The sequence below is a fragment of the Chelon labrosus genome, assembly GCF_963514085.1.
Source record: "Chelon labrosus genome assembly, chromosome: 18".
Taxonomy (NCBI): Eukaryota; Metazoa; Chordata; class Actinopteri; order Mugiliformes; family Mugilidae; genus Chelon; species Chelon labrosus.
In genome coordinates this window covers 11,066,173-11,087,985 of record NC_140351.1, presented here as the reverse complement: position 1 = coordinate 11,087,985, position 21,813 = coordinate 11,066,173, and the positions used below count along the sequence as shown (strand labels likewise).

Below are 21,813 nucleotides of genomic sequence, written 5' to 3'. Positions count from 1 at the left end.
TTATTTAGTCAAACTGAGTATAATCATATGTTGTTGACCTCTTTTTTTTTTTATAGGCCTATTAGTTTGCAATTGTTGGTTGTTTTTCGTGTGTACCTGATGCATCTTCTTAAATCAAAAACACCCGTGTCCCCTACAGTGGTATAATCATAACTGATTAATGGACTTATATAGATTAATCAACTAATCAGTTAAGCTCTAAACAGTTTTCTTATGTAAAACAATAAAAAATGTTAACTGTGAAAACTAAACATCTGATGTTTTTTTTTGTTTTTTTTTTTAAATCAGGACACACTCAAGATTTATTTTCATTGCAGCTCCTACTTGAACCCATCTTTTGTCACTCTGCAGATGAAAAATTACAAGCCTGGCTGTAAACAAACACTAAACTCAGAGTCGGCGCTCACATCTGTTCTGTAAACATCCTGCTTTTAGCAGCGGCTTTACTTTGGTCGGTCTCCGAGAAAAGACGCCTGATCTTCTCCCACAGTGTTGACAATGAATCTAACAGAGTGAAATCTCTTTACTACAAAGTTTCAAGCCATGTGGAACCAAAATGGAACGCCGCTGCGGGGAGATCCAATCACATTCGTTACTCACTTCCTGTTAGAATGGACGGCACGCACACACACGCACACACACATACGCACCCCCCGCGTCACTTCCTGTTCACTACGAAGTTCCCCCTCTCCTCACCATCGCGCCGTGACGGGGATGTTTTGGTGAAAAAAAAAAAATACGGCGTCGAAAAGGGACGTAAACACGTTTAAAACATGACATTTCGACCGAGCGGGACTTAAAGTGGCGTGGCAGGGGAACGAGGGGCGTCTTCGACCAAGGTTTCTGGCTATCTTTATGTTATTCCTCCGCATGTCCGCGTTCTTCATAGATGGTCTCCGGCGAGCGTTGTCTGGCGGCGGACGACGGGTTCTTGACGAATAACATGAAGGAGATGATTGGCGGTTGCTGTGTTTGCTCAGACGAACGCGGCTGGGCGGAAAACCCGCTGGTGTACTGCGACGGACACGGCTGCAACGTCGCCGTGCATCAAGGTAAAAAAAAAAAACAAAAAAAAAAAGCTGCTGCTGGCGGCTCGAGTTAGCAGTTAGCTCGCTGGCTAGTTAGCGTTGTCTTGTTGCAAGGTTATGGAGCCTCCTCCTCCGCCGCCTGGCCCTCACCAAGGCCAAGCTGAGGTCAGGCTCGACGCATGCAGCTGGACCCTGCACTGCTTTGTCGCTGGCATTGCTTTTTTCTCATTGCCCGCATTCTTCTGTGTACATTGTAGCTGACAGCGGCTGAGCTAACGCATTTCTAGCTGCTAGTGAAGCTATTTTTCCTTGGCAGAAGCTGTCACGTGGGATAGAGAGAAGGAGGGATGCTCTCCTCTTGTCAAAACATGTTAAAGCCGACGTAAAACCGTAGAATACAGACCAGTGATTATCAATTTAACAGCCCAAGCTGTGTTAAAAATAGAAGGTGAACATCTGTCCGTGTGTTGTTTGTTTCTGTGACAGTTCAAGCTGCAGAGCAAGGATTTCCACATGCCATAGCTCCTCACCCGAGATGACTCACATGGTGACGTCCAGTGTTTACATTTTTTAAGAGCTGGCCATGTGTCCATTTGGCAAACTCAGAGGGAACCTAAAAACTATTTGAAATGTCAGCAACTCAGAGCTCACGCTGATGCACACCAGCGTACAATTAGTAACAGGCCTGTCTGACAGGAGCATGCTTGTAAACAAACCTCGTTAGCAGCCAAATGTTAAAACCTTCTTGGGTTTCTTGGTTTCAGTTTAGCCCGAGAGCAGTTTACTAATAGTGTGACTTATCATTTTAGTTTATATTGTCAAGTGTCACGCATCTGTGCAAAAAGAAAACAACTTTGCCTTAGACTATTTTGAAACTGTTTAAAAACTTAGATGAGAGGAAAGCCATTAGGATTAATCGCAGACGTTCAAAGTATTTTACACCATATTCAAATGTCACAAGGTCTGTGCGGAAGAAAAACTAAAGTTTGAGGCTTTGAAAAACTACTTCTTCCTCTTCTGGTGAATGATTCCCAGCAGTAAATCTGTACCAGATTCATTTATAAAGACATGGCTTTGATTTAGTCAGTCATTTCCTGTGTTACCCCGGCCAAATGATTTAACTTCTCGGCATTCAACAATGTTTTTTTTTATTTATTTAAAAGCCACCAGTCTTAAGTGAGAAAATAAACAGGTAGAAGAATACGACATGTTAAACATTAGGCTTTATTTATTCAACTTAATAATGCTTGCACACATTTATGTAATGCATAGATGATCTCAAAAAGACTTTACTAATAATTTGAAGTCAAATAATATTTAAAATGCTGTTCATCCTTAACAGGATGTAGTGCAATACCAGCACAATGCACAAGTGTTTAAATATTTAGATCAGTAAATAAATACATTGGTGATGTTTGAGCGCTCCTCTGAGTTTTATTGCTTGCGATGCTCGTTAGCCCGGTGACGAATAAAAACACCAGGCCTTTGAGTGATTGGATCAACCACTCATAGTAATTAAAAGTGAATCAGGTACGCACTGTGTGTGTGGAGGGCCTTGACGTGACGTGCTGTTGGTAAATCTGGTCACTGGTGTCTTCGTTTGAACTCGGCAACCTCTGGGTGATTTGTTCCCAGAAATCTGGATTATAGCTGTTTATTACAGTGGATTATTGGCTCTTGTCAGATCAGAGATAATCTGGAAATGTGTGGAGGTAGGCTATTTACAGTAGTGCTGCTGCATTTAGGTTATCGCCGCCGGTACTTGTACGCGTAGGACTGTTCTTGGGGCAACTTTTTGCCTGTTTTGTGTCACAATATAGAGACTTTAAATAAGTTTAAAATACACCCGTAGCAAACGATCCCTTCTGGCGCCTTGTGATCCTGTTGATGCAGCAAATTGTAAAATAAAAATAGACCGTTTTTCTGCAGCTGTTTCTGCAGCTGACAACACATAAAGTCTTTTTTTATAGAATTGTGCATCAGGAAGCTAAAGGAACGATGGTGATGGTTTTAATGTGGCCCCCAAATGCTTAGTGTAATAAGCCTGACACCATTAACAAAATGCTAACAATAGTTATTGATGCCAACAACAATTCTTTGCCAGTGATTTTGCTATAGTCACAAATATTTTATAGCGCAGACTAACTGTATCAGTGTCAGTGAAGCAGTGTGTTCAGCAGTCTGTCAGATCAAAACACTGCTCTGTATTCAACTCATGTTTAGTCACACGTTTGTTTTCTGGCATGTGTAAAAAGTAACTGGCAGTGGAAATAATGTGATACTTGTAAAGACGTCATCAAGAGGTTTGGTTTGTAGCTGCATGTGTCGCTATTTTTTTATTATCATTATGTGAATGTTATCTGTGGTTTAAAATGTAGATCATCTTGTGGCCTTGATGACTGACACCGTTTCTCTCTTCCCCTACTTCCACCGGCTTCTCCTTCAGCCTGCTACGGCATTGTGCAGGTGCCCACCGGTCCCTGGTTCTGCAGAAAGTGTGAATCTCAGGAGAGAGCAGCCCGTGTGGTGAGTCACTCAATCCATCCACCCATTCATCATTTATGGGTCAGCTCCTGGAATAAGACGACTCTCTGGCAAAGATGATGGACCACGTGATCTTGAACCGTGCTTTTTGTTTATACACGCAGCAAGAAAATGGCACAAGATTGGGTCTTGCATCATCGCTGCATCTTTTATAAGGCCTTACTTTAACCTGTTAAAATAACAGCACGCGTGCAGCATAGTTGAAGTCCCACAGTACTTTTATCCCACACATAACAATTCTCCATTTGTTTCCTGAATAATATTTGAGCAATAATTTGCATTGATTTGCATTTCATTTTAATTTTACCTATGAAAAAGGACAACTGTGGTTATGCACACTGACTTGCCACTTCATTAGGTACATTAATACAAATGAATGCATTCTAATATAACAGTCCTGCACTAAATCCACCTGCATGACTGTTGCAATCATTTTGTTTTTAAATAGCGTCAGAAAGGTGGAAATATAACTGTATGATCATTTTGGAGAATGTAGTTTGTGGTGCTCCTAAAAAGTATTTAGCTGTTATTCAGCCATAGAAACATGCGGCGGTGCAACACAATACAGTACAATAATACTACAGAGCACAGTCCCCAAAATGAAAGTTTAGTTAAATAGTTTGAAACTAATACTGAAAACCAAACCTTCATGAAGCTAAGTTTCACTGCAGCACTGTTATATTAGAGCGCATTCGTTTTCAGTAGAGTATCTCATGAACCAGCAAGTGAACGTGTGTCTGTCAGCATTTTGAGTGCAGAGATTTCAATCAATCTAGTGCCGTTTAATCTGGGGTCTGTTGTGTTTGTATCATCTCTGTCTCTTTGTTAGTTAATTAAAAGACAGAGCAATTCTACCACAATTATCCCAGAATATCTCCGGGATCATTTCTTTGTCCCGTCCCTACCTGCGCTCATTATTAAGAACATGTGACAGATTTGCATACACTATGAGAAGTGTTAAATTGTAGACGAAACCTGCTGTCAGTCACCAAAACTGGGTCCGGAAGATATGCTGATGATAGAGATAGTCTGTATGAACTGGAAACTGGACTAAAATGCAACGATATATCCTGTTTTCGGATCAAATGAACCAAACTACAGGTTTTAAAACAGTATTTTTCTCTAAATGTCTAAATTCAGATGAACTTGCAGACATCCAGGGAACGTTTTCTACACTTAAGCCGTTGCAGATTTGTTAACTACTATTTAAGGTATTAAATAGAAGACACAATTGGCTTTTTGAGTATATGTGATATGTAATAGACTTTGACTTGATTAAACAAAAGAACTTAACTGAATTACACCATTTATCACAGAGCAATAGTATCATTGTTTCATTCATTAGTGAGGCTTTAAGGCTTGCCTGTGTTAGATAGTCAACCTTCTTAAATCTCTTTACAGCTCAGCAGAAGCCGTACTATCAAAGGCATTGCAACAAAAAAAAATCAATTAGAGGTTTGCACAGACATTCCCGCAAATTCTACTTTATCCAGCGCAACTGCTTGCACCGGCAGGAATTTCTGTGTCATGTGCCATCTCCCACTGTCCTCAAGCTTTTCAGACCGCAATCTGTACCAGTTACCATCGCGTTTCACCAAATTATTTCTTAATCCTGACTGAATGCTCTATAAAAGCTTAGCATTAAGGTTGTTTCAGTGTGGCTGGTCTGCCAGCTGTGCCAGATACCATTTGTTGTGTGTGTGGCATGCTGTGGCGCAAAAAAACATGGAAGCTATTCAGTCATCATAACAGCCTATGAAAATCTTACTGTCGGGGCAAGAATGCAGCATTGGAAAGGCCTCGGGCTGACCTCTTCTCCACAGACCATTGAATCATGACACTCAAGACTTTATGAAACTTGGTGCAGCACACAAGCTGGTATGACTTGCAGAGTCTCAACTTAACATGACCTCGGCAAACTTCTAAGGACCTGTCCAGATTTTGTTAGGGGAAGATTTACTTTATGAAGCTGTTGATACAGGTGCTAGAAGGAGCTGCCTATGCCTCCGTATGCATGCACAGAGCAAATGTTACCCAGCAGAGAAAAACGTAGTTAGTTCTCCTTTTAAATATCTAATTGTTGAACCAGATGAACGTCTGCGAGGCTTTTCTTTTACGCAACATCAAAAAAACTGGGTTATGGCAGTAATTGCACAAACACTGTTGACACAGGTGTTTGACACGCCTGTCTCTATTCTTTTCTTTTAGTGCTCTGAAACTAGTAAAAAGCCACACCATCATAATGCGTGTTTGTCTTTGTCGTCAGTTGCTGATTGTAATCTTATCTCTGTATGACTAGTTTCTTTACTTTTCTCTCAAACCTCAGAAAGTTATGTACGCTTTTAATCACTACCAGCGAGTCCTGCGAACGACGCATCACGCAGAGGGATCCACCTGGTGCTGATTTTCATATTCATTACTTTGTGTATGCATTTGCTTGAATGTAAAAGATGTTGCGCAACAGCTTTAAGTTCATGTCAGGCCCGGAAAAGCGAAACCGACAGCTGGTTGCAACGAAAGAGGCAACAATCCATCGGCCAAAAAGGCACAGACGTGGTGCAAGCATTGCCACAAATGATCAGGAGTGTCTACATTTTGCCAGAGAAGTGCAAATAAAGCGTCTTTTGCTTTACCTGAGGACAGTGACTGGAGTTAAAAGGACTTGTGAAGCTTGTCTCTAATGCAGTTTTTCTATTGGAGCCATTTAAAGCCAAGATGAAAGTTCAGTGTTTTTATACAGCCCAAAACTACCGATGCTGAGCAGATTGCACAGTAAATAAATAGATTATATAATTAGAATTATGATAAAAATGATATTGAAGATAGGCATGTAAAATATAAGCACATTAACTATCTTGTTGTGGTTAAAGACCACACCACACGCACACAGGGGTTAGGGTTATCAGAAGTTGAGCTGCAGAAGTAATTGCCTGAATTTACTGACACACACACACACACACACACACACTTGGAGAAAGAACCAACCTTAGGTGGTAGATAGTCAGGGTGTTTTCCCAGAGAGTTTCTGGCCGCGTGCCCAAGTCCGGGCGACCGGCCAGTTCGTCTCACACACTGTAATATTTGTCATACCCCCGTGTTTGCCTCACTCTAAGAAGATGAGGTTGACCTGTTGTTCCTGAACTGATGTTTCCTCCTTACCCACAGAGATGTGAGCTCTGTCCCCACAAAGATGGAGCACTCAAGAGAACAGACAACGGAGGTAAGCCCTTCTTCAGCTGCTCACACACACTCACACACACACACACACACACTCACAGTCACCCACATCTGTGGTTAGCCTCTTGTGTATTTTGTCATTAATTGCATGTCACCAGCAAGTTTAAGGGGTGTGAGCGTGCTGGGAGAGTTATGTTGCTGTTTGTTGTGTGTGCTGCCTCTCTGTACCGTCCTTGCCAGTCCATGTTTTATGAGAGTGTGTGAGTGTGTGTGTATGTTTATGAGGGGGCGGGCCAGGATGGGTATAGTGCATGGCCTGTGAGGAGTCTCCTCTCCGGGTTCACTGGGAGGTCAGCTTGGTGGAGACTGTAAATATTCTGTGTGCATGTGAGTGTGTGTTTGAGTCAGTCAGAGAGAGGCACAGCTGTGGGATTGTGTCCAGGCCTGCAGGGAGGCATCAGGACAACACTAACACACACCGTTTTACTACTTTCTCTTTTATTTTACCCTTCCCATGACCCCTCTCTCCCTCTCTCCCTCTCTCTCTGATTCTCTCACTTCTCTTTTTCCTCCCGTTCTTCTTTCACCATCTTGTTCTCCTTCTCTCTGTTTCAGTTCCTCTTCACTTGTTGATCTGTGTGCTAGTTGCTGTTATTTCAGGTGGGACAGTAATAAACCAGAGCTGAGGGATTTGTCTGAAATGGGTGTTTGATCCAGAATCTTAACGTATAGCAGGCTCGGGAAGAAGACGTACAGAAAAATGAGCTCTCCTGCTGCCTGCTTTGGTCTTATTTGCATCTAGTCACGCTTAAAGCTTTGAGACGACATAAGAATTTGCATGCTGAAAGTTTTCAGTGAGAGTGGCGGCAGCTTGAAGAAGTTAGACTTCAGTGTCGTGTTCATTACCTGACAGTACGCACCACATTGTAATAAGCTGGTCTCGTTTTGTACCTGGTGTCGGTGTCATGTTTTTATTGTGGTTTACCAAATAAGCTCATAAACAACTGACTCAGTTGCTATTAAGCAAGTTTAAGCTGTTTGTCTCCACACATTTGACTGTGAGGACTTCTTGAAGTAAGGGATGTTAGTAAAACAAGGCTTTGTTGGGTTTTGGGGGCATAAAAGTGTGGGTGCTTTGCTTCAGGAGGAAGGCTGCGCCACTTTTATAGTCCTGTTTTATAGGCCTCTTCCAGATTCTTGGAGGGACTTCAAAACAACAACATGCCCCCATTTCACACCGGCTCCCTCCCCTCCGTCCCGCCCTCTGCCCTCCTCCCCCTGTCCCGCACACCAGGTCAAAGGCAGGTCAGGGGTTCAACTGTAAGTTTAAGCCTGTTTTTGTTTCCGCTATGGGGGGAAAAACAGACACCTCCAGTGTGGCAGGAGACTCCCACCTCCATTTGACCTCCTGTTCACCTCCTCAAACTCCTCCTCACCTCGTCGTCAATTCTTCTGCCACTCCACCGTGCCCCGCTGTCATTCTGCTGCCCCTAGTTTGTCTTCACTGACCTGCAGCTGACCAGCAGTGTGTGTTAGGGCCTACTAAACGTCTGCTTTGTATTTGTGGTTGAACATTTTAAAATTTAACTTCAATTTTTACCCGCTACTTTAAACTGGACATTTAAATGAGTTTCAAAGCAAATGTTTTATTTTCATGTACGTTCTCAAAAAGCTCTGATTGAAATATTTGCATTTAATCTGTTTGCATCAGATTGTGTAATTTATTTTGTCCACAAATAAAACTAAAATTACGTCTGTCCTCGATTTAACTAAGTCCCTCTCGACTTAAACTTCCTGCACAACCTTGCAGTAAACAAATGAAGTGAATGGATGGCGGTCTTAAATTCTGCACACTATTTTAGTACTTGTCAAGACCATAGTAGGTGCTTAACATTTCTATATGTAGACTGTGGAATGCTATCACAAACTACCTCGGTACATATAGCAGGTATATGTACACAGACTGATGGTTCATCTCTGTGTGTCTTTACAGGCTGGGCCCATGTGGTTTGTGCCCTTTACATACCTGAGGTGGAGTTTGCTAACGTCTCAACTATGGAGCCTATAGTACTCCAGTCTGTTCCACATGATCGCTACAATAAGGTAAAAGATCCTGTCTATTAATTTAGACATCGCAAAAGCACAAACAGTGGAATTAAATTAGTTTTTTTTTAACTGAAATGTGTTCTCTTTGCTCTTTGTATGTGCGTAGACATGTTATATCTGTGAGGACCAGGGCAGAGAGAGTAAAGCAGCCACTGGAGCCTGTATGACCTGCAACAAACATGGCTGCAGACAGGCCTTCCATGTCACATGGTGAGACACGTTCACATCACATTAACCACTCCTGACAAAGACGGGCATTGTCTCTTCATTTACTCACTCAAACCCAAGACATGATATACTGTTTAGCAAAGGAAACACCAGGGATATTGAGAAAGTCGTGTATTCCAGCAGTTTACCAGCTAAAAGTCTAAAATCTAATTTATGAACTGTAACTTTCTGCACATGTTAACACCGCCAAAACTTCTAAATTGGTTTCCTGCTTCTGCTAATCATGCTGTAATTTCAAGGAGTTTGCACAAAAGGCCCAAGTCTATCAACCCTAATTTACACATAAATACAAACCAATTCATGCACTGACTCTGAAACTTAAAATATTTTGGTACAGATTTATTTTTCTGCAGCTTTTTTTTTTTTTCATCAAAAGTCCTTTTAAGCACTCATGGCCACTGCACGATCAAATTTTGACATCCAGAATAGCTTCTGATAAACTCAGTGTCCTTATCTTTAACATCCTGCCAGCTGTTTAAGGTGGGCTTGAATGCAGGAATTGGTGGTTTTCCTTTCACTGCAAGTAATGAATCGGTGAAGTGGAAATAGTAAAAATAATTCTGCCGCTCTCCCGTCTGTAGTCGTACCTGTCCTTGACATCTTCCCATGATTGGTTGAACCCAATATTTTCTTTCTTTCTTTGCTACTTTTTGAGAAGTGAGATCATTGTCGACAACTCCTTAGAATAAGAAAATACGCCAGCCTCAGTGAGCGCAGTCTCTGTGTGACGCACAACGGGATAAAAAATAAAAATATAAAGCAACAGATGCTGACTTTATGTGCAAAACAAGATTATCATTATTATCAATTCCTCTTCTTCTTCATGTACAAATCATATCGTTTCATACTCATCACTTGCTGTCACTTTCATTTACTGATTTTTCACACCCCCTGTTTTTTTTTCTTTCCGCTGCTCCTCACTGCAGTGCCCAGTTTGCCGGGTTGTTATGTGAGGAACAAGGATCAGACGCAGACAATGTCAAATACTGCGGGTATTGTAAATACCATCACAGCAAATTGGTAAGTGTCGTCTCAACTCTTTCATTTATTTTCCTTATTCTAAAGATGGCATGCCATTATAATACCCTAACCCACAACTTCACGCACTTATGCATTTGTGAGGACAAATTGGACTATTTTTATTTTTTGTATTTTAATTTGGTATTAAGTTTAAAATCTTTTATTTACTTGATGTATGAAACCACTCTGACTGGAGCGTGCTGCAGCCACAGTGTTTGTTTACACGTATGAATGTGTGTCTTAAATGTTTTTTTGTGTCTATTAACAGTTTGGATGAGAATATAAAGTGTTTTCTTTCCTGCTAACTATAAGCAAGGATCGCCTGTGTAGACATAACACACAACGGCGAGAAATACCATTCATCTTCCGATCGTCTCCGCTCTCTCGGAGATGACCTTCCATCGCTTCTTCACCGTTATTTTTCTTCTGTCTCCATCCTCCTTATCCTCTCTCCCGTCTCTTTCGCTCCCTGTAACGCTACTCGTCTCTTCTCTCCGCATCCTATTCCAACCTTTTCTTCCATATCAGTTTTCTTCCCTCCTTCGGTCAGCGTCCAAGCCCTGCCGGCATTCGCTCTCTCTTCCCTCTATCTTCCTCTTTTGATAGACAATGAATCCATCCAACCTTTACTTGCCGTTCTTCCACCCACATTTTTCTTTCCTCTCCACATATCGCTTTCCATCTACATTAGCCCTCCCTAGATACTGATCACTCTCACCTCTTCAAGAACGTACCCTCCACATCTCAATCTGTTTGTCCAAAATCGGGTCTGATCACAGTCGGCTCAGTTTCCAAGTAGTGGATGGGATCCTTTGGGGAAAAATACTCCCTAATTTAAAGTTACTATTTCAAATCCTTTGGAAAATCACATTTCAATGATTTGTTTATGTGGTCTGTCAGCTGTTCTTTCTTTCTTTCTTTATTATTAATTATTAGAGTGAACGTGTAGCTTTTGGAATAATTTGCTTAAATGGAGCACATGTTTTAAATAGCTTTTTAATTAGTGGTTATCATTCACTCCTGAATGACAGGTTACTCGTTTCTTGTTGAGTTTTATACAACCTGTTCTGACTCCACCAAGGATAAACTTCAAGGTGAATGTGCAGCAATGTCGAGCAGAATTTAGCGACACAAAAAAAAAAGAAGGATAAAAAGGCATATCGACACAAAATGGAATAACTGGACATGCAGAAGAGATGTGTTTTTTTTAGTGCACACATTCACTGAAGAGATTGCCTGTTGTTTTCCCACCTTGTCACACGTCTGCATCAGTTGGGGGAGGAAGGAAAATAGGAGTAACACAAAGGTTGTTATGATTTGTGGAAAGACAACAGAGGCTTTATGGTATTGACGCACGCACACGCATACACACACCACGGTTTGCAATGTTAACAAATGCTGATGGGAAAAAAAAAAATCATGCTGTTACATTGATAAAATTGATCGCGTATGAATTGCTTTGGATGCAGGGGCATAATGTCATTAAGCTGGGGCTGTATGGATGACAGGAATGTACAAGAGGTAATCAATGTGAAAGAGGGCGATGCTGTTAGCTGAATGGGTTTCACGAAATACCACTTGATGGATGTTTATGCCATGTTAGCAACATGTGATATCTGACTGGACTTACTGGAGTAGCCAAATCTAATTTCAAACTTAGATTATCCTCCACTACAGTGACGGTTGAGTGGAGGTTTCACCGAGAGCAAGTATGAATGATTTTAGTTATCTAGTTGGCTGGACTGGGTCTTTCTGGCATCTCTTGTGACCCATGGTGTGCAAGCTTTGTTGCATAAATCTCGGCTGCTAGCTGTGCAAGCTTAGTCTGCTAGTTGTTTTAGCAGGTTAACACAAAATTTGTTTTAGAAGAAATAACAGGAGCAGGACGATTGTGTGAAAATATAGATAAGACTATTAAAGGGGAACTGATGGTGTCCCGGGTTGGGGATGTATCCCGTGGTGCATCAGGTTGACTCTGAGCCCCAGCCAAAGTAAAACACAGCTTTTGTCAAAGATCATTACTTTTGAATGCATGTTGGGTGAATGCAAGGGTTGATCAATGCCCGCAGAGATAGGTTTGTAATTTGAGGCTGTGGTTGTTTATCACCATGGCAACGTATAATATATATGAGCTAAGGGAAAGCTGGCTTGGGCTGAGATCAATTGCCAAGATTGCTCACGAATGTCCCAGGAAACCTTTAGATCTTAGTTTTGGGATCTGAGAAGATTTAAAGCAACAATAAAACACAACTTGTGCTCCAGATCCCAGTTGTGTAATATGAAGTATTTAACCTCTACACAATTTATTTATTTTAATCCAACAGTGACCAGTAAGCACATACTCCTTTAATCATCACTTTTGTGAATGGTGCTCTTGACTATGTTTTTTAACTGATTTTCTTTTTCTTTTTTAGTTATCCCTGAGTTGAGTCAGTTTATTTTTATTTTTAATATTTTTTTACATTTGTTTTATTTTTTAATATAGAGTTATTTTTTTGGACTTAATCCAGTAACTTGGAGTTCCTCTCTACCTTTTAGCGAAGGAGCAGGGGCCGTGGTAGTAGGTCTCAAAGCTTAAGTGACTCTTCCTCTCAGTGTATGGATAGACCCCCAGACAAGGACATGAAGGTAAGACAGCCCTCAGATCTTATCTATGCCTCCCACCCACGACTGTGACTCCACCAGAATCATACGCCCTCACAGTTAAATGCTCACACTGTGGAGGGACAGGCTAAAGAGGCAGGAAAACTACTGGTCGGTAGTAATTCTCAGGGACTTTGATTCATATGTAGGACATTGTTTGAAATAAGTCAACCTTTAGAAGACATATTTTCTTTATAATTATTAAGGCAAGTGGTAAACAGGGCATGGATTTTTTAGATTTTTAATAAATATCAGACTAGAGAGTGCATTCACAGCTTGTGTATCTCACATGTCGGTAATTAAAGAAAACCCCAGGCCTTGAACATCACTTTTATGATTTGAGAACAATAATATTCAAGATGAAATGCTTTGAAATGGATGGAAGGCCTTGGGAGTAATGCGTTTAGTATCTTTATTTCAAGGTTTTCCTGAAGAAAACCCTCTACTATAGATATCTCTGTTTTTATAGCATATTAACCTGGCGGCAGCGAATACAAGAGTATCTTCAATCTTGAAACACATCAATGTGTTCTAACATTTCTTTAGACTAGGCCTTTAAAAAAATCATAGATGTCCTTGATGTCAAAGAGAGCTCTGAAATAGTTTTTTTTTAATAGCTGGTTTTTGAATTGACTTGAGCTGCTAGTATGAGTCCTGCAGCCCACCAGAGATCGCAGCCTTTAATGAATTCTACATTAGTGTGACTTAATAAGTCATGCCTGTTAGCTGAACATGTAATCACAAGCTGTGTGAAATCTGAATTTACAGGAGGTGTCAAGTCATCTGTTCCACTTTTAGTGTGTGTTTTTTATTTTTTTTGTCGTGTGCACACCAAGCAGAAACCCAAGTTAATTTGTGCAGTCGAAATAAGCTCATGAATCGTATCGAAATGTCTGCAGGCGCAAGAGTTTAATAGGCAGGTAGAGGTGTCTGGATACAGTATAGCCCAACGTAATGTGCTATAACAAAATATGACTGTCCCTTTACAGTTGAGCTGTTTAGAGAGAGAGAGCGTAGAATTTTCTATTCACTGTCATTGATTTTTTATTTTTCTTCTCCAGCAAACTCTCCCTACATGGACAGCATTTTGAAAATGCATCCATCTTCGCTCCTTGGGTAATAATCACTGGGAAGAACTTAAATAATGTCGCTGACTGTGTATGATAATGCTGCCTGCTGCCGTGTTGTAGTTGGTGTTGGCTTTGTTACAAAGAAAGACATCCTTTTTTTGCGCTCGACTATATAAAGATCTGCCTCGCTCCAGTCCAGTGGGTAGCGGTAATGCAGAAGAGTATACAACAACAATAACGCCACGTAAGGCGGCGACACTGCAACAGCAGGTAAGCAAGGAGGAAGTTGAAACCGAGCTGCTGTAGATCGATTCGTTGTGTTGAATACTCTTAACAGTAAGAGGTGTTCAGTGCCGCAAGTCCCACCCCTGAGGTACTAAATACTACCCCCTAAGCAGGGACTGTTTAGGGGGGTAAAATACTTTCTTAACTTGATTTAGATCTTGGTCCCTGCAGTGGGAAATCCAAATGTTCTTGGGGAACATTTTTTTGTGGTGGAAATGCAGCTTATATGGGCCATCTTGGTACAGAACGGCTTCTCTTGTATTAAACAAATCTGAATCAGCCGTAGATTGACGAGTATATTTTTCATGTGATGTCCCATAGTTTTGATCGGGGTCATCTAAAATGCTTATAAGTCCGCACTTGCAGTGAAAGGCATTTACACTCAGTTCTGTTTAAATAAGATAGAATTTTATTATGTCCTCCTTCTTGGGAGACGCGTGAAGCATTTCATTGCCGTTGACGGTTACTACCACACCAGATACAGACTCGGAGCCTTGAACTTTAACATAAATGAAGATGCATCTAAATGAAGCAGTTGAATAAGAATCGTTTTCTGTGCCTTCACTAAAACATTCTTCAGTTTAGTGTTTTCTTTTAATATGTCTTGAGGATGCATAATGGAGAATGGATGGATGCATGTTGAAGGTGTCTCTTTGTCCTGCTGTTAGTGCCACCCTTCTAAAATCAGAGGATGTCGGCTCTGACATCAAACCTCCTTTTGTTACCTGAGCAGCATAACCAGTAATTGCACCTCTTCCACTGAATGAAATGCTCTTGTTTATGTAGATATCTTAGAAGAGATTTTGTCGCTGCTGAATGATCCTTCTTGATGCTTTGAGTTCCCATTTTCCTCTGCTATTTACAGTTGTAATTCATTGTTTTTGATAGAGGAAAAAAAATGAAATAAGACTGTTTCAAGACGAGTGTGTGTATGTGTGGATTTGTCCATGTACCAGTCAGTCTTGTAGCCCTGGCTTTTGTTAATACAGCCTGATTAGCATTAGAGTATCCCCCTCCTCTCTCTCTCTCTGTTACACACACACATGCGCACATATATACACACTCCATCCCCTTTCCCGGGTCAGAGATCTGCTCAGATGTGTGTCCGCACATGCATTTGTTATGTGGTTTGGAGGCTCAGATGTATACCCACCTCGGAGTTAGACCCTGCAGTCAACCTACAGCAGGGGCTTAAAGATCCCCCGCACTGGCCGCTTAGAAAACGGCCTGCAGGAAACACACACATCCATACATACGCACAACAATGGCTGGTCAGAAATCCTGCAGGAAACTACACAGGGGAATTCCTGCCCGGCCAGGGCGGATTATTTTCCCCTTTACTTCCTGTTCCTCCCTTTCTACCCGTCTTCCCTCGCTTGCCTGTTACTCACCCCCTCTCCCCCTCTTGTCTGCACCCCCGTTGTCCTCTCGAGGCCATTGTGTTGAATTGTTAAAATATGTGCTATATCACATCATAAGCAGACAGTACGTTGTCTTTCCATCATTGGTATAAGGCATTTTTTATTGTTAATATATTGTTAAGTTAAACTTTATTAAAAAAATTGAATCAGCAAGACCCCATAACCTTATCTGGTCCCAGTCTTTTTCCTTTTTACTCATTTAATGTAGAGATGTTTTACATTACCATTGATTGGACAAGAGCACAGGTCACTGCAATATATTTTATATGTTTTATAGACAAAATAATCAATACAGACATAAAAAAATATAGTTAAAACCCTGATTTAATGTATATAGTATGAGTGAACAAATGGCCACGTGGACCCAAGAGAATAAAGACATTTACAGGCACATATTTTGAGGGCTGTAAAGAGACGGTTATGAGGAAAAGTGAGTTTCCCTCCTCTGGGGCCCACAATCAGCACTTGACATAGACAGAGAGGATTTCAGCCCGCTGTTGAATTGCTCATTGTTCGGGAGTTTGTTGATAAATAGACGCCGTCTTCATTGTCCGCCGCCACTCATATTTACCCCACACAGTCTCAAAGACCACTCGGACATGTCAAATGATCAGGCCGCTAATGGTCAGCAGCACAGAAAGAAAGAGGGAGAGAGAGAGAGAGAGGGCGCGCTGAAAGGCTTTGTCTCTGCCTGTATAATCAATTGACCTGATTGATAAGAATGTGTCAGGGTTACATTGTGTGTGTGTTATGTTTCCCACGCCCAGTGCTGCGGTTCCTCTGAGCGAGCGAGTGAGTGTGTGTTACCCGACCCTCTCTGCTCAGCTTCTGTCCATCAACACCTACCACTGGAATGTTAATGAAAAACAACAAGGGAATCCCAAAGAATTCACCTCTCCGCCACTCTCCCTTTATCATTACTAATTTTTTGTTGCAGTGCAGGCTGTTAGGTTCATTTTTTGGCTTTGAAAAGTGTTTTATCTGCTTTCTGTATCCAGCTTTGAGGGTAGACACAATTATTTCAAGTAGTTCTTGACAGTCTGGGCTTAACAGCTGGGTTAATAGGTGTGTAACTTATTTATTGAGCATAAAGGAAAATTTTAACTGGTTTCCTTTTTTTCTTTTAAAAAATATCTGAATTTGCTGCTGTTCCTTGTTTGATATTATCATGAATTGATAAATTTTCTGAGTTTTACAACTGTTGGTCACTTGTGGCAAAAATCTTTTCAGTCTTTTTTGACAAGTGACAGAATAAATTATAATTATTATGTATTGTAGCCCTGCAATAGACTTGACGAGCTGTCCAAGGAGTACCCTGCCTCTCGTCCAATGACAGCTAGATAAAATAATATATTTTATTCCTCGTTATGGTTAAAGCAACTTAACAAACATTGTTTTATGTAATGTCCAAAGCTTCAGTAAAGCACTGGAACATGAGTTGCTGTCCTTGATCTACTTAAGGAGAAGTAAAGTAGAAAACTTTATGTCAAATATGTAAATATCCACTCTGGAGCCCATTTTAAAGTTGAACACATCCTCTGAAACACGCACCCAGACAGAACTCCTAACTCCCGAGCGTTAGCATTAGCGGAAGCCAGCGTGCGGCAGAGCTGCTACCTCCAGATTTGGCTGGTGGTGTCTGTTAACTGCCACTCATGGAGGAAGTCTGGCTAAACTGTCACAATCCCCCAATGCAATCAGTCCTCAACGAAAACCCCGAGGGGAACGGTTGGAGGAGGGGTGGTTTCTGGTGTTTCAGAGTTGTCATGACACTGAGCATCACAAGCATGTTGAGTCCCATGTCGTCTCTCAGGATCGCTGCATATTTTCACCACCTACCTCCAAGAGCATGTGTGTGACTGCGTGCGTGCACCTGTGTGCTCGTGCGCACGCGAAGGAAGGTGTCGGGGTGCAGGGCTTGCATGTGAGGTGTAAATGCGCTGGCACCCAGTCACCACCTCAGGGGTGCGAGAGGAGGGTGGCAGCGCGTGTGTGTGTGTGTGTTAGCGAGGGTGTAAATTGAGCTGTGATGGTCCAAGAAGAAGGATATGATTGGATGAAATGACGAGACCTTGCGCGCTGCAGCACCAGGCACTTAGAAGCACTCTGCTCTGTACGGCAGCATGCTAAATTCCTGTTGCCTCCTGCCCCTTTTCATCTCTCCTCCATCTCTCTTCCATCACTCTTTGTTTTTGTGGATCTCCAGGCTTTCATCTTAGATTGAGCCTTTGAAATGCAACGCTCCTTCTTTCTCTTTCTTTGAACCAGACACACACTCCTGTCCTCTTTTGTGCTATCCTAATAACTCATGCCTCAGTTTCTTTTCTTTTTGACGCCTCCTTGGCGGTTACCTACCTCAAAACACTTGAGTAAATGGGCGAAAATGTCTCGATAATCAGTTTCTTCTCTTGTCATGTTCAATATTTTCCCATTTCCCTTTGTCTGTCTTTATTTCTCTCCTCCCACACTCATGTGTTGAACAGATTCACTCATCTGTTTTTCTTTTGTTTCTCTCTTCATGTTCAGAAACACAAGGAGCGGGACAGGCACAAACCAAAACACAAGAAAGCCCCCATGGACATGTCGCCGTCTCTTGTGCTTTCAAATATCATGGTCCCAGAAAAGGTGAGACCAGGTTTCACTCCTTTGTTTTGGTGAATTGTACCTGAGCTAGTTAAATATTGGAGTAAGGGTGGCTGGTTGAGTATTTTTACCTTGATTTTGTTGATGCCTCACATATCCTGTCTTCTTGCTGACCTTTCCCATATTTTCGGTCCTAACTCTTTCATCTGGCATTGTTTTGATAATGCTTATCAGGTGCTTCTTGTGGTTCCTATCCTCCCTTTCCGTTCATCTTTCTTATTATTCTCCCTCCCTTTTCGTTTCCCCTCCTCCAGGCCTACAGCACCGGCAACGCAGGGGGAGGCGTCACCTCTCTGCCGTCATCCGCGCAGAAGCGATTGGATGACAGCGCCGCACGTTTCACCAACGCCAACTTTCAGGAAGTGTCGTCCGCTCACTCCGGCAACAGTTCCAAGGACGGGTTAGCCGCCGACACCGGGAAGCCGACGTCTGAGGCGAAGAACAAGAAGAACAGCGGCGGAGGTCATGTGGTGGGACAGAGGGGCGGCCGCAAGTCTCTCACCTCCTCAGGGAAACCCCTCCCATCCGCCGTGGTCACCATGGCAACATCATCTACATCTGCCTCCGCTTCCACCGGGCCTTTCCATCAAGGTGAATTGATGGCTTGCAAATGGTTCTGTATGTTAATTCTCCCACAACTGGGAATTAACCCTGCGGTTAGAAAAATGGAAAAGCAATGACAAATCATTTGGTGTTGCTACGTTGCAGTTATTAAAACCCTGATTCACGCGTTTATATTGGTGTTTGTATTCGTCCTGTGTCTGTGACTGGATTTTGTGCCCGACACCAGACTTTTACGTGTGGCCCCGATAACACAGTTTCGTCTCGACTGGCCTCTGGCTCCTGTAATCTGGGGGCCCTGTCTGGGAATACATGCAAACACAGGCAGAAAGAACATGTGGGGAGGTCACGACCTGAAAGGAGTCACTGTTCACATTGAGCTTCTGTGTTTTGTACGGAATCTCAAAGTCCTTGTCGGCTGTGTGTTTGTTTGCGTGCGTCTCGCAGACAAATTGTGTGTATGTTTGTGTGCTTTCAAGACATTTCCTGCGATATGAGGACTACATGATGAGGGAGGGCTGACTGGAGAGCAGATAGAGAGCACAAGAGCAGATAAAACGCTTCTTGGTTATCTCACTTCTGCTGCTCCCATGATGGTTGAGTACTATGGAAACTTTTACAGCTGTGATGTCTGAGTAAATTCTCTCTTCCTCTCTTTCATTCTCTGCTTCCTTATCTCTCTCTTCATCCCTATCTCCTGTCTTTCCTTTCCCTCCCATGTCTCCATTTTCCACCTGTCCTATCTTTACCCCAGGCCTCCTGTTGACCAGCGCCAGCAAGGCTCCCTCGGCTCCTTCCTCCTCAGACTTCCTAAGTTTCTCAGATTCAGCGTTGCGTCCCGGAGGTGGAACTACCTTCTCCTCCCCACCATCTTTCAGCAGCTGCCTTGTGAAGCCAAGCTCAGAGAGTGGAGCCTCAGAGGGAACAACAACTCTCTTTGGTTCTCTTATATCCGCTACCTCGGCTTCCGCAGGTGCCCCACTTTGTCAGTAATTATAAATCAACTCTGATGTGTTTTTTTTTTTTAACTGAATTAAAAAACAAAACACAAAGAAACTACAGACTTTATATTTGAATATTAAGTTATGCTCTTCTTCTTTGTTGCAGTGGGTGGAAAGCTGTATGAGAATTCCCACAGCCACACAGCAAGTGAGACGACAAGCCTTGTCGGGTCCACTGGCTACAAACGGCCTCAGCCCTCCAGCTCAGGACTGGGGATTGTCGCAGCAGTCGCGGCAGGGGGGGAGGATGGGGTGAAGAAGAAAAAGAAAGGCAACTGGCGAAACAGATTTGGACCTTGCTTTACCACAGATGTGAAGCCTTCTGAGTCGGCTCCCTCCTTAACTCTCCCCACCTCCTCCACGGCCAACACCACCTCCTCCTCCTCCGCCACAGCCTCCCCTTCCTCCTCCTCTTCATCCTCGGCGCTCACAGGCCGGCCGGGCTTAGTTTCCAGCAGTGGATTAGGGGTTGGAGTGGGAGGGGGAGGCGAGAGGGGGCTGGGGGTCATGGGCGTCAGTGGTGGGATTCAAAAGTCCCCGTCACTCCTCAGGAATGGGAGTCTGCAAAGCAACAGCAGCTCCACCACCACTGGGTCAGGTAAGGAGGACACAGAAACGTAACGCACCAAAACGCAGCAATGTCTATAAAACATACTCTCTCAGGTATCAGGCATTATCAGCTGTGTTTAGCAAATTGTCTGAATTTTTTGGCAGCTGAATTAAGGAGCTAGCCGCGTTTCATTCAAGAATTATCAGCCAATTATGACCTGTTAGCCTCCACTGTACTCACCGTGGTTTCATCCCAGTGATCAAAAGGAAAGTAGCTCATGTGTGGCCGGCAGTTTTTGTTCTTCACATCCAGCTCCTGACATCACGCGCCATGTCACCGATGAATTAAACAGAAAATATTGGTGAATGGCCTCCGTTCAGCGTGGCATTAACGTTACCAATCACAAATAGCAACGATTTGACACACCTTTGTAATTGCCTCCTTGTGTGCATGTGTGTGCGTGTCTTGTGTGTTATTTGCTCACACACGTGGAAGTGGTCTGTATGTGTTTTTGGTCGTGTTCAGTTGCTTGGCAACTGTCTTTATGCTTTGGAGTTCCCCTCTGCTGATGGAAATGGCTCAGTACAGCCCACACATCCCACATCTCCCCTTTCTTCCAGAATCATCACCCTTTTGTTTCCTCCCTCCTGCTCTCAGCTGCTTTCACTTACCTGCGCCCTGATCATTCCTCAAAGCCGCGCTCTCACCTGTTGATGCTTTATGCGGCCGTTTGTCTGCCCGCGTTTGCATCGTTAGCCTCGCGTAACGTGCACGTGATTATTTTAAATAAGAGAATATTACATGCACTCTTCAGAATTATATTTATCCTTACCTTTATTGCTCTTTGTCAACTACTCAAGCTGTTGATGACGACTGATATTCAATGACAATTAATCCTAAGAAATTAATACAGTATTTTTAATAGTACTATATTACATCTTGTTAAAATACATGTTTTTTAAGCATCAGAAGCTGCAGTAAATATTGAACAGTGCCTCTCGGCATCAAATGAATTGGAAAGGAACAATACACAGAATACAAAGAATAGTTGTTTTTCCTCATGGGAGTGGATTTCATCTTTTTGAAATTGCTAAGTAATGTTGAAAAAGTTCAACAGGCTTTAGGCGTTGTGTGGCATTACTCCTCATTTTTTTTTTTTTTTTTAAGGGTGTGTAGCGTTCCCTTTGCACGTGCATGCAGGTCCAAAGACACCTTTCCAAGTCTATATATCTAGACAGAAAGTTATTTTTATTAATTTCATATCACCAATGAGACAAGTCATGCTTCATCCTCCTAATACAACATGTAATGCAGCAATAACACATTTGTCCGTCTTTCAAATCAAAATCATTCTCATCCACTGAAATGCTCAAATCTATTGCTAAGTGTGTTAACGCTACAAGCACGGGGCGTCTCTGTTTGTACATATTGATTTTCTGTTGCACATTCAAAGGTCTCTTCAGAGGATACCTTGTATGTCGGTGGTTTTGATTATGAGTCGATGAGTCAGACACGAGGACTGGTTCTGTTTAGGTT

At 42.4% G+C, this 21,813-nt stretch overlaps 1 protein-coding gene across 2 annotated transcripts in view; it reads left to right on the top strand.

The window, feature by feature from the left end:
- Positions 1–354: 354 nt before the first annotated feature.
- Positions 355–21,813, top strand: part of mllt10 (MLLT10 histone lysine methyltransferase DOT1L cofactor) — a 37,684-nt gene continuing 16,225 nt past the window's right edge. For both annotated transcript variants that reach the window (XM_084565849.1, XM_084565848.1), the window contains exons 1-10: positions 355–1,052; positions 3,475–3,554; positions 6,738–6,792; positions 8,743–8,852; positions 8,962–9,065; positions 10,010–10,103; positions 18,049–18,147; positions 18,420–18,756; positions 19,481–19,699; positions 19,834–20,325. In XM_084565849.1, coding sequence (XP_084421975.1) covers positions 890–1,052; positions 3,475–3,554; positions 6,738–6,792; positions 8,743–8,852; positions 8,962–9,065; positions 10,010–10,103; positions 18,049–18,147; positions 18,420–18,756; positions 19,481–19,699; positions 19,834–20,325 — 1,753 coding nt within the window. In that variant the 5' untranslated portion in view covers positions 355–889. The remainder of the gene's footprint in view (positions 1,053–3,474; positions 3,555–6,737; positions 6,793–8,742; positions 8,853–8,961; positions 9,066–10,009; positions 10,104–18,048; positions 18,148–18,419; positions 18,757–19,480; positions 19,700–19,833; positions 20,326–21,813) is intronic.